Source organism: Ciconia boyciana, chromosome 20 (genome assembly GCF_034638445.1).
Source record: "Ciconia boyciana chromosome 20, ASM3463844v1, whole genome shotgun sequence".
In the NCBI taxonomy this organism is placed as follows: Eukaryota; Metazoa; Chordata; class Aves; order Ciconiiformes; family Ciconiidae; genus Ciconia; species Ciconia boyciana.
Genome location: NC_132953.1, coordinates 6,112,170 through 6,125,104, shown reverse-complemented (window position 1 = coordinate 6,125,104; position 12,935 = coordinate 6,112,170). Strand labels below are relative to the sequence as shown.

The following is a 12,935-nucleotide window of genomic DNA, read 5'->3' as shown; positions in this document are numbered from 1 at the left end:
AACTGAAGTTTTCCAGCAGTCAGAAAGTAACAGCTGGAGCTTTAAGAATAGCAGGCTTCATCTGGAACATTAGCTGCTTACAGCGCCTGTGTACTTAACCATTTTATTCCTGGGGTTTAACAGAAACTTATTTTTCCTGTTTGCTGTGACCTGTTCCATTTGAAATGAGTAACTAGGGAGCTGATAGAAGGTGTCTAGCATTTCACTACGCAAATCAGGCTAACAGTTATCACTCTGCTTTTGCACTTACAATTATACCAGACCAACTCCAACAGGGAAAGATGTTACTGGGCTTTGTTAAATCTAAAACATCCTTCAGATTAAAAACAATAATAAAATGTTGGATTCAGAAAGCTAACAAGCCATCTCACTAACACCATGAGAATGGTAAAGGCTTGCCTGTAAATGCCCATTCTCTATTCTGCAGAAGACGGAAAGGAGAAGAGGGAACTTTTATCTGTAAATTAGCTCTTCTCAGATCTCCAGAACACCTCTCCTTATCTGTCCCAAAGCATTAACACCTAAAAGATAGAGCTTGATTTCTGGTTTAAGTACCTGCGGAGGACTATTAATGAGGTCCTGCAATTGGGTGGCAGTTGATGTCAGAGAACGTTGTTCTTCTGATCCCATCTGTTCATACAGCAACTGGACTTTGTTCAGTTCCAGGATTCCTTTGGTTCGTGCCAGATTCTGGAGGTGCTGTCTAAATGCTACAATTCCTGGAGAAGAGTTGAGCAAAACCCTTGTCAGAAAATCAGTTAATACATATCTGGTTAGCACAGCAAACGTGAGATAAGCTGAGTAACGACAAAGTCACAAGGTGGCTCCGGTGCTTCTCTGTATGGAGTACACTGACAACTGTGTCTAGGTATAATGTGTCATGACAATGGTTATAATTACCTTGTGTGAGGGATGTGTCAGAAGCTCTGCGCCCCTCTCTGAAACTGACAGGAGAGCGGTTGTGGGTCTCTCGCTTTTGGGAGGTCAGTGCTTGCATGGCTGGATTGGCAGGTCTCAGACCTATGAAAGGTGTTGTCATTCTGGGTGCTTGTTGGTTAGTTAGCACTATTTCTTTCAAGGAAGGGGTGTCTTCCAGGAATTTAATATCTCTCTGAATGGATCCCATGTCATACTCTGAATCAATACTGCCCAGAGATGAGTTTTCATCCAATGAGTAGACTTTCCCTGTGACAAAAACCAAAAGCCAGAATAAAAGGAAAGTGCAGCAGTAATTTAGCAAAGCAAAAAGTGCCACAGGCTCAAGCTATTCCTGCCAATAGTGACCGTCTTAGAGGAAATGAAACAAAAAATCAAGTTTCTTAAAGTAATTGTAATTTAACACTTGCAGTACCAGAATGAGGATTTGCTACTGGTTTTTACATTATCGCAGCAATAAGATGCTATGCAGATGATGTTCACTGGCTTGTTTGGAGAGCATTCAGTGTTTGAGTGTTTGGTCTTGGTGTTTTTTTTTTTTTTTTTTTTTTTTTCCCTGTAGATAATCCTAACAAGACTGTAGCCTGAGCTGAAAGGCTTGGTCATCTTCCTGGTTTTGGAATACCTGAGAATCCAGAGGTTTTTGTTTCCCCACTGTCCTCCTCTGCCAGCACATCTTTAGGGGATGAATGATTTGGGGACATGTAGTTACGTGAAAAAGAGCAAACCAACTTCCCAGAGTTTACCAGTTGCTATTGGGGTTGTACATGACTGTAGCCAGCTGTATATTTTCTGCTTTGGTTTTATACTGTCTGTACAGCAGATTTTGGGATGTTTTGTTGGGGTGTGGTTGTTTGTTTGCGTGTCCCCCGTCCCCCCACCTTGGCCTTTATAGCAAATGCTAAGTAACAAAACCAGAAACTGTCTTGTATTTGTCACTCTTAAAACCTAGTCTTTTTCATCCTGGGCTTATTAGATTGAGTGCTGAGAGCAGGAAATGAGCTTTGAGATGTCCATGATAACTCTTGTACCTGTGCCTGGCATCATCACCAGCTGATTGGTAACTTCTGCCAGAGTGTGACGTCGCTTCCCACAGCGAGCTGCTTGGAGGGCTGCAAATGCCTGTGCAGGGTCATCTTCTGACTCTCCTTCTGTCTCTATTCCTTCATCAATAGAAGTTTCCATCATGCTGGTAGGCAGTGATTGGCACCCTTTCCTAATCACCATGGGAGGTACAGGATCTAGCAGGCATCCATTTACCTAAATGGCACAAGGAGAAGATGGACAGCTTTCAATTATGTTCACAGAGCATCACCCCAAAATGCAAGAAATCTCTGCCTCTCATGTAGGCTGAAGGCAGCCTGGATATTTGAAATGCATGAATGTCCCTATAATCTACTGAGGTAAGTAAGACTTGTTAAGAATTGTGCATGACAAACAAATCCCTCCAGGTAGGATCACGACTGACATTCTCTTAGTACTCAACTCCCTAAATCTAAATATTCTTATTTCCACAGTACTACATTCTCCAGGGCTGCTGCTTTTTTTTGTAAGAGTTATTAAAAACCTTTGCCAGCTTAGTCACAAACATAAAATATCTATGGAATGTACAATATTATTGTTTCCTCTTACTATACCTACTGTGCTCATTTATCATGCTCAGATAAGCATTATGAAAAAATAGTCTTGTATTTAATTCTGCAGCATTCTTGCAGAGCTGCAGAGATGTGTTCAAGAATAATACAATAAATGCACCCTTTCCAGCAAAAGTCCATTTGATTCATGGTGCTCCTCTGCAAACAAAGGTTGCCTAGAGAGGCTCTGGAATCCCCCTCCTTGGATTCACTCAACTTGATAAAGCTCTGAGCAGCCTCATCTAGCTTTGAAGTTAGACCTGCTTTTAGCAGGAAGTTGGACTAGAGGGCCTTTAGAGGTACCTTTCCAACCTAAAATACTCCTAGGATTTTAATTCTGTTTTTATTCTCCAAATCAGTTTGTCCTGAATCCTTCTGTACCTTAACAAATTCTTTGCCATATGCAACTACTTGGGTTTTGAAGACAATGGCCTGCATGTCATGCAGTTTTGGAGTGGGTATTCTGTTCTGTAATACCTTAGAAGCTCTAATTAATTGTCCTGTTGCACAAGTCACTCCTACTGTTTTGGTAGGATCAGGTTGGGTAAAATAAGGATGAAACAACACATTCATTTAGCATAAAACCTGGCACTGCTACAGGTGATTTTATGTAAAATTGTCGATGAACCATTCCTGAATTTTCTTCAAAGTTCTTCGGTATTTTGAAAACAAGTGTGTTTGGAAAAGAAGCTTCACTGCATTAACAGTAGCTGTTAACAAATGGTCTTGCAAGCAGACTATATGGTAGTACTCTAGGAAAATACTTAAAGCAGTATCAAGAAATAGCTATAACTATTTTGAGCATCAGTAAAATGATGATGCTTGCATAGGAAAATTCTGGATCTGCTGCTTCTGTTTTAATTTAATAGATTATATCTCTCAGCTTAATTTCTTGCCCACCTTACTTTGCATTTGTGACTTTCCCATTCAAATGTCTTCTACTGATCTGGTGCAAAAGCACTGTAAAGACTATTTAGTGAACTGCTGGAAAGGAAAAAGAGAACCAATACCATGTGGGCAGTTGGCTCTCTGCAGTTTACCATGGCACATGGATCAGAGCTTGGAAGTCTTTAGCAGATAGTTCTATAATACAGCATAACTGTAAGTATTATAGAACATGTCTGCTAAAGACTTTAAAGACTCTCCTTTAGTGACCTTTGAGACTATTTTGCTGTTGGCATTCAAACTATTTTAAAAATTAAAAAAGATTTTGCTGCTTGTGTTTGATTGTCAAGCCTGAAGATTTCTTGAAATGTACTGTTAGTGTGTTGAGACGATAAAAGCACGATGTTACCTATAAAATTCTGCTTTTATATCTGTAAAGGGATTCTCTGAAGTGCTATGTAATTACATATTAATATACATTCTTACAAACTGACTAATTTTTTTTTCTGTGTTTATGTTGTTTTCAGAATACACAGATGATAATGCCCTGATTCCTAAGAACTCATTGGTAATTGTTAGAAGAATCCCTGTTGGAGGAGTTAAAGCTACCAGCAAAACATATGTTATGTAAGTATCCATAGAGACACCAAATATTCCCAAGTCAACTGTGATTTGACACTTCACTGTAGTCACCAGTTGTTGATCTACTCTGGCCAGACTGCATCTATGAAAGCAAAGGTGGATGCAAAATAAAGTTTGAAATGTTAATTTCCAAATGTCTTTGAACTGCTTTTTGCTTTCCAGCTGTAAGAGACCACACAAGGAGTTACATAAAACAGCGATGAGAACCAGGGCCACACTCTTGGTGTTGGTAACTAACCAGTAAGTGAGCAATAAAAGCTTCAAAATGGCAAGCATGACATCAAACCCCTAGCTGGCACCAGGCAAAAGACAGTATGCTGAAATTAAAGTTATAATGTGATGTGATATGAGAGAGAACAACAACAGTTTCATGAGAATAATAATATACTTCATAAATTTAATTCTTTTAAGCTATTTCCCCCTTACTCACAAAAGCTTTAACTCCTGTGTATTTCATTTATTCTTTGCTACCCTGCAGAGTATTGTCACAGACCTCAAAGTTGCATGGCAGAATGGATCAGACTGTAGCTCCCTTCAGAGAGTTAAGCTGTAACCCTACATTTGTAAGGCTGTGGAGCCGTCACATCCTATTAGTTGAGTTCAGTTAAGTCTGTTAACTGTGGAGGTGTGGAAAGCCTACATAAAGTCTTCCAGCCTGATTACAGGAAACAAAACCCATTAGATGGAGCTGCAACTTTACATGGTCTCCAGTGAAGATTTGACAGGCATTCCTAGTTACAGAAGTGGTCTAGCTGAGAACTGCTACAACCTATTTGAGATGCTGCAGTTTAATAGTTTTTGACAGTCAGAAGGTCCTGCTGGCTATTTACCATTCAGCAAAAAATTAACAAAAACGTAACTCTTTTGGCTGGCTTATTATGAAATTGGCATAAATACGGAATTTTAAGTGCATGGTATTTTAATCGCTTTAGCTGGCAATGGAGGCTTATGGTTAAGGTTCCATTATACCTTCCTGTTCTCATTTGTCTGAATTTTTGGATGAGTAGCTGAGTAGGTTACTCTAGATACTCAGCAGTGAACCCTTTGTATTAGAAGCTATATATGAGGAGTATTCAGGGCTCTTAAAAATATTTTTGAGAAGATGAAGAAAAAACCCCCACTTTTGTAGGTTGATTTTTCTTTTACAAATGACAGTGTGGTAAGATTGGAATGTAAGCAAAGAACATGAGAGGCAAATTAGTGATCAAAAGAAAGACACAGCTGTTGAAAGTTACATGCAAGAGAGACATAGAAAAAGAATCTGGAATACCTAGAACACTGACACTCAGAGAAAACTTAAATTTAGGGAAACAGGCACAATGTGTTTTGTCCAGCTAGTACAAGAAATGTACAAATTGAGTGTTTAGATAATAAAGGTCTTTGTATTTGACTTGCTGTCTACCCTGAGAGGTCACCCAGGAGTGAGAACTTGCCAGACACCAGAGTTTTGGGGACAGCATATACTTAAGAGTAAGTGCTTGGGAGCAAGTTGAGAACATTGGGTCTTTGAGGAAAAGGCTACTGAAAGCAAAGAGAAGCAGCAGGGTTCTCCAGCTCAGCTACCTACAAGTGTCAAGACACAGAAGGCGTACTAAGGTCAATGAAGGGACATTAGTTTGGATTAGCAAATACTCTGGCCCTGACTCCACAGTGCTTTGTGCTAGGACGATGAACTCTACTCTGTCAGAACGAACTGATCTTCAATTAATTATTGAAGAGCTACAACTACTCTGACTAGCTGTGCTTTTACTAGGCAGTAATTTAAAAGGCAACAATCTTTATTAGCCTTAATGATTTTTGACAAAACAGTAGGGTTATTTTAAGCTGTACCTTTGGTGTCTCAACTCTTTCTTCCTCCATAAATGCTGTCTCTCCCTGGCAGCTGGTTGGAGGGAATGAAAAGGCTTCTGCTCCTGAAGCTGAAGGAAGACCTGGAGACTGCAACAACCTTGCATTTGTTGAATGCAAGTTAACTGAGGGTACCACAGCTTGTGCCTAAAAAAGATTTTAAGAACTCCAAAACCAGAACAATTTTTGGTAGAAAACAACATACAAAGTAATAAATTAAAAAATAGACAATACCTAGCCCATTTCCAAAGCAGGAGAAGTATAAGATTTATTTCCTCATTCTTGATGAATTACATTCTTAGTCTTTAGACTTTAAAAAAAGCACCACCACCCCCCAAAACGCACAAACAATTGAAGCTGAGCACTTACTAGCAGTAAAGACAGTGTGCCCTCCAACTTCTGACATGCTAGAATTCCTTTTTAAACCCCCTTAATATTACTACAAGGCATAGGGCTCGTTTCAATGACTTTTCTAACATGCACTGATTCCTGTAGGAAAAAGCATGAGAAAGAATAGAGCAGGCTGGATCTGAAATAAGATATTTTAACAGAGGGAGCACTGTTGAAGGGAGAGGTATGCCTCAGGGAAGGCAAGCATGGCACAATTAGGAAAACAGTGGTTTTTACTATTCCTTAACCTTAATTTCATGAAATGCAGTATCCACACAAATTGCCTGTCCAAAAGGAAACAAGCAGCTGTATACAGGAGCCTGTGGTGCCACCATGTGTGAAAAATTATCTTGTTACTCAGGATAACTGCAAGATTGCTTGCAGTCCTAAGGAAAAAGTGATAATATTGGCTATAAAGTACAGGAATTTAGTACAATAGGGAGCTACCTTCTAAGAGGTTTTTTCTTCTTCCTTGTTCATCTGTCTTCACCTGCTTTTCATACATCTTATAATTAATAATCTGCTTTTGAATACTGTGTCTTTCTATCATTAGAACTACTATCTAAGAAAACAGCTGGTTTTAATCTTTGTCAGCTATATGGTTCCTGGACCTATGTTTTCATAGCTGAAGCAATTTGGCTTTCGTTTCAACAGAATCCAAAACCAAATAGTGTCTTGCTGCCTCAAGGGAAAAAGGAACAGCATGGTTGTGACTTCTCCTGGAAGTGGAGTCTGGGCACTTGTCCTATACAGCAGCAATACTGTATCTAGGAGGCTGTGAACTTAAGAGAATATTTACTTGAGACCATGATAAATCCGAGTCATCTTAGGCCAATTCTTTCATGTTTCCAGTTAGGCATTAATAGAAATCAAAAGCTGTACAATGTCTGTGTATTTTCATGAAACAAAAGAACATGTAAAAAAAAAAATATCTGAGAATTATTGGAATAAGACACAATAAACTGTAAATGACCTTCCTTTCTGAAGAAAATTACTAGGGAAGAAGCAGACTGAATAGCCTTAGAGCCTGTGCTGAATCAGTCAGTATAATTGGAGAGGATACTAAGTGGACAGCCTTCTGCCATGGAAGGGCTGGCACCAGATGTAAGGAGCACCCAGAATTGCTCTTGATAAAATACACGTGACATCCTTAAGACCTAAATCAATTAGCCAGTCATCATATTGGCTCTATGAACATAGAGGTTTTGCAGCTGTGCAGCAAAGTCTCCCATGAAATTGGACTCTTGCTGGGTCACAGGAGGAAAAAGTGGTGCAAAGCTTAAAAGAAATTACATTATTTAGGAACAAATCTCTGAGTCGTGAGCCATTGAGAGTCTCATGACAATGATATTTTTACCAGGTACTTAAGATATCACAATGAATTTGCATCTTAACCTGATAGGTTGATCCTAATATTTTATTTTGGGTACCTCTTTACTATTCTCTGCCATGCTTCATTTCATGGGAGACAGAAAGCATAGCTAGAGAACAGCAGGGGAGAAAATAATTTTATTTTCAACAGGTCCCTTTAGAGTGACTATGTTTATAACACTTATAACACTAAGTAGAGCCTGCATGCGTTTAGCCCCCATGCTAGCGCAGCTCTCCATAAATTCAACAGCTCGTTTGTCAATCACATTAAAGATACTCCAAGTATTGCACAGTTTCCAGAAATGGTATTTCTCTAACATTTTAACCCATGACTTCCCAGCAAAAGATTTGAAATTCTCAAAAATGGAAGTGTTCCAATTAGAAGCACAAGCACAGTACTTTCCCTTTAACTGGGAAATAAACTGGGAGTTAAGGTTAAACCACGCAGATACCCATTAAAGCCAAACCCATTGTTTGCATTTTGGGCTTCAGAATGCAGTCAACTAACTTCACTTTCTCATTTAAAACTTATCCAGTCCCTTCCAAACCCCTCTTTTTTTTGGGGGGGGTGGGGGTGGGGAGGAGGCAGCAGGAGCAGTTGTAGGAGGCATGCCAGACAACTGATTTGTCATCATATAGTTCTGACAGGAGGCAAATCCAAAAAAGTCTTTCCAAAATGATGCTGCAAGTCTGCATACTATAGAAATCAGAAAATAGCAATGGATTCTAAGAGAACCTATGTAGAAACACCATTTTGAAAGAGAAGAATGTCTTGCACAGCCTTAAGCCCACCTCTGCTAGGAATGAGACCTTACCTTGGCTACTGTCTGCTCAGCGATGGTGCTTGGCCGACGCTGACGAGCATCAAGTCTCTGTTCTACGGGGAAGCTACTCCGATGTGATTTGAGTCTTTCCACTAACAAGTAATAGATAGCAGCAAAGTGGTTGTAACTCTTGTTCTGCAGAGACTGAAAAAGAGAAGCACAAAAGTGTGGGTGCAGCCAAATATACATTATCTTTTATGTTCTATGAGACCAGGAAGAAGAAAGAATTGCCATCGGGGGGGGCGGGGGGGGGGGATTAAGAGGCAGTGGGGTGGGCAAACATTGTTCTGAATTGAGAAAGTTTCAAACCAGAGCACCAGGCAAAGAAAAACATCAACCTTAGTGTAGTGGCAAGCTCACAGGAGTTTGCTGTGTTCTGGGCTGCAACAGTACTTGTAGCTAACATTCAGGTGCTGCTCTGAACCCTCAAAGATTTGAACCTGGAGAAGGGACTGAACTCCAGGACTTCCCGATTATATTGGCTGTTCCAAGTCACTAGAAGCAATGGGGAACTGAGCCTCTGCTAAGTAGAGAAACTAGCCTCTTCTAGCAGAAAAAGTACTCAAACTGCCAACCTCCAACAACGGTTTAAAGTATCAACCGTCCTAAAGGAAATGATTGTGTTAACTCCATAGGGATTCTTGGCATTTATGTTTGGTAAGAAGCATGATTTGGGATTGGACAGAGATAGTCAACTGCTTACTGCTTTTATGTACCTTTTTGAATTTCATTTTCCACCCTCTTAGAAGTTCAAAATTAATTTACTTGCAATTTAATTCTGATTTCCCCTCCTCTCTCTCCATTTGACAAGTAATGATTTATCCAACCCCACCCAGGAAATCTAACAGTGTGGAACCTAATATGGCTTGTTTATTTAACTTCTGTGCTTAGGAATCAACTTAGCTAACAAACAAATCTCTGGAAGTGACCAACTGTAAGCAGGAGCAAGTATCACCATTGTAACAGGCAACCCGATTGGGCTACCATTTTTTACATAGTGCACGCTACATTTCTGTGCGTCCTCTAGCTTAAAGCAATTGCAACATCCAATTTTTTGAAATGTGTGATTTTTTAAACTAAAGTAAATACTTAATACACTGAAAGAACAGTACCTAGTCCTGGAATATGTGACCAGAACACATTATTCTTTTCCATGGGTTCTAATTCGGATTCCTGACACGGAGGAGTATCCTTTCTGTCATGGTGCTGCCTTTTCATTGACATGTTTTCCTCTATGGGCAAAGGATGCCTTGGACTGGAATAGCTGGGTATGGCCGGCCAGCATAAGGCACACAGGTGAAATTGTCTGTGGGCCTACTGCACAATGTTTTGCCTGCAGTTTGCGTAACACAGACACCTTACCTCTGCTAGGGATTATCTTCAGAAAACTTTCTGGAGGGATGTCTCTCCTCTTCCTGATCAGTCTGCTGGCACAGACTGAGACATCAGTAGGACAGGGAGGCAGCAGCACAGCATGTTTTAAATGTTTGCCCTTGCTAGGGTCTGACCAAGTAAAATATACCACCAGTTTTGTTCCTCCCCCCTCAACCGCTGAAATAAAGAATGTTGAAAGCAACTCAAATAATACATTCTAGTCATAAAAACAAAACAGGAGACCTTCCCCCCAGGGACAAATATTGTTTTAGTCTATTTTACCTCAATAGTTTTCTGTTGGTCTATTCCAAGGCTGTGCATTAGCCGTAAGACCTGCTCATTATACTCTCCAAGCGAAGGCTCATTCTCCTCTCCTGGTGGATAAAGAATAGGTCTCTGTGCAGGAACTTCTATCAGCATCCACTTGTGCTCCTTAATCTGAGCAATAGTTAACCGTTTGGATGGGTCGAGGACCAACATTCTTCTAATCAGATGTTCACACTCTGTTGGGAAAAAAAATTACCAACTTGCTAAGTGGTACGTGCATATATTCACTTGAGACTTACCAATACAGAGCATAACAGGAAACTGCCTTCCTTCTACCTAACTTCTGTGCTAAATACATTTCCTGAAGGCTAAAACAATCTCTCAAAACAAGATTAAAAGTCACATTAAGAAGGACAAAACCCCAACTTCTTTAAATGCATGGTATGGCTAACAGTGCCATTCCTTCTACACAGTTCCCACATAAGGGTAATAGTAATATTTAATACCTCTTTGAAGCTGCTTGTGCTGTTCTAAGTATAGTGCTAACATTAACTGATAAAGCTTCAAACAACCTCTGTGAAGTGTGATGAGGAGTAATTAGCATCCTTCTCCAGCACAGTTTGAAATAGCATGTCCAGGCTCATAAAACAAGGGATTGGCAAAACTAGGGTTAGTGTCTGGATTTTCTTTTTTTTTTATTTCCACCCCAGTGGTCACAAAAACAAAGGTAAAAATAATGTCTCTGTTGCTGTGAAGAGCAGCCAGTGGGTCTGCAGGTTTATCTGTTTTAATTCCAGGACCAAAGCACAATCTTTAGGTGCCAGGATAATTCTGAACACACCAAACCATTGCTGCTTTCTGACTACTACATGCTGGATAGCATTAAAGGCATCACATTTTTCTTCAGATCTCAGTTGGTTTTTGGAAGATGAGGGCACGAGAGATAACGTGCAGTTTTTATATGATAGGAAGTCAATGTAAGTTCCTTTAAGGGAGCTTATCAATGTGCCATGCGTTTCTAGCTGACCACAATATGGCTACAGTACAGTTGTTATGAGTCAGTCCATTCAGGTAGTTATGACAAATAGTTTAGAGAGAGATTTCTGGCTATTTATTCCTGTTTATCTCTCTTGTTTTCACAGTTTTGCTAAGAGGCACACCCTTCCCCACTCCCCGCATCACCACGTGATCAGCAAGGGGAGCAGCAAACAGCCTGTGAAACAGCTCATCTACACTGCAGTTACGACAATGATCGCAACTCAGACAGAGGTACCTGGATCTAGCTCGCATGCCTATGTTAGCAAAGTCACAGAAACACAATACGGTTCAGCGCTGGCCGCAAAATGTGCCCCGGAAGCTGAGGGGTTGCTGTGGTGCCATAATGATATTGCTAAAAGCAACCACGTGCACTACAGCTACACTGTAGTGGCTATTTTCAGAGGCGATGCACAGGAGTACATGCCACCAGAAAGGAAAAAGGGAAGACCAGAATGTTTTACACCACAGAACCCTTAACAACAGGGCTGAAAAACATATTTTTAATTCCCTTTAAAAAAAAAAAAAAGCTCAGAAAGTAGTATATCGAAAGAGGATTTGATTCAGGAAGGTTGTTTTGAAGTAATCTGATTGAGAGACCCTTTAAGATAGGGAAGCTGAAGGACACCATCAAACCTTGTGTAAAAATGGACCCACTTGTTCTTGTCTGAACAGGCATGAGGGAGAGTGAAACCCAACAGATGGGGCAATTAAGTGAGGGACTGATCTCTCCATGGCATGTGGGAGTGCCAGATACATGACAATAAGAACTTTGCATATGAACTGGTTGTGTGCTTTTTTGCTTTTGTTTAGCAGACGCTGTCAAAAACCAGGAAACACCCAATCCACAACTTAGGTTTGACAGCTATATTGCTCTCAGCATATTTTCTTTCCACATTAAAATGTATACGGCCTTGCAGGATGAAAGCTAATTGCTACACAAATGTGCCTCTCCCCCTGCATCCCCATATTTCTCTTCACAGTAGGATGAGAGATCCTTCAACTTCCATTTCGACTCTCTCCCTGCCCATGGGCACAGCCACCCTGCAATCTCCACGCATTGCACAAGGAAAAATGGGTTGGTTTGCCTAGCAGCAGCCTAACTGCAAAGGCATACAGCTCACCTAGGCTCCTTTGTGTTTCCTTGCGAAACGAAGTCTGCCATACCATAATCTAGTGTGCAGATGCACCACCCTTTGCTGCATTGCAACAGAGATTATTCTAGAATTTACTCAAGGTTTACCACACCAAGAGCATAAGAGGACACATTGTTACCTTCTGACATGAAATACGGGATCCTGAACCTTCCTTCAAGTACTCGTTGCCTCAGTGTGGGGAGTGTTGGTCCATCAAAAGGTAATGCTCCACAGACCAAAACATAAAGAACTACCCCCATGCTCTGTAAGAAAGAGAATATTCATTTCATTTTTCAAGCTACAGGCAAAGTCTCTGAGGTTGGCTAGCCAAGTCCTGTCACAGAAAAAATTAAAGTTATGTTCTGCAGAAACAGGAAATTTATACAAAATGAGTTAGATTTCTGAAGATCCCTAAACATTAAGAACACTCGGCTAACCCAACATGGCTAGGCTTGCAGTACCTTGTGCTGATAAGCAGGTAAGCTGAAGTGTAATGGGTTAGAGACTCTGGCTGCTAGCAGGAAGCTCCACGCAGATGACTGAATGATACCTGAAAAGTGAGCCCCAACCTCAGGTGAGAATTAGAGATACTT

General features: G+C 40.5%; 1 protein-coding gene across 4 annotated transcripts in view; it reads right to left on the bottom strand.

Annotated features, from left to right (window-relative positions):
- SIK2 (salt inducible kinase 2) overlaps window positions 1–12,935 on the bottom strand; it is a 60,171-nt gene that overhangs the window by 6,897 nt on the left and 40,339 nt on the right. For all 4 annotated transcript variants that reach the window (XM_072884457.1, XM_072884458.1, XM_072884459.1 and 1 more), the window contains 7 exons: window positions 12,482–12,605; window positions 10,187–10,407; window positions 8,522–8,674; window positions 5,928–6,092; window positions 1,968–2,196; window positions 901–1,185; window positions 556–719 (listed from right to left, as the gene is read on the bottom strand). In XM_072884457.1, the coding sequence (XP_072740558.1) occupies window positions 556–719; window positions 901–1,185; window positions 1,968–2,196; window positions 5,928–6,092; window positions 8,522–8,674; window positions 10,187–10,407; window positions 12,482–12,605 (1,341 nt within the window). The remainder of the gene's footprint in view (window positions 1–555; window positions 720–900; window positions 1,186–1,967; window positions 2,197–5,927; window positions 6,093–8,521; window positions 8,675–10,186; window positions 10,408–12,481; window positions 12,606–12,935) is intronic.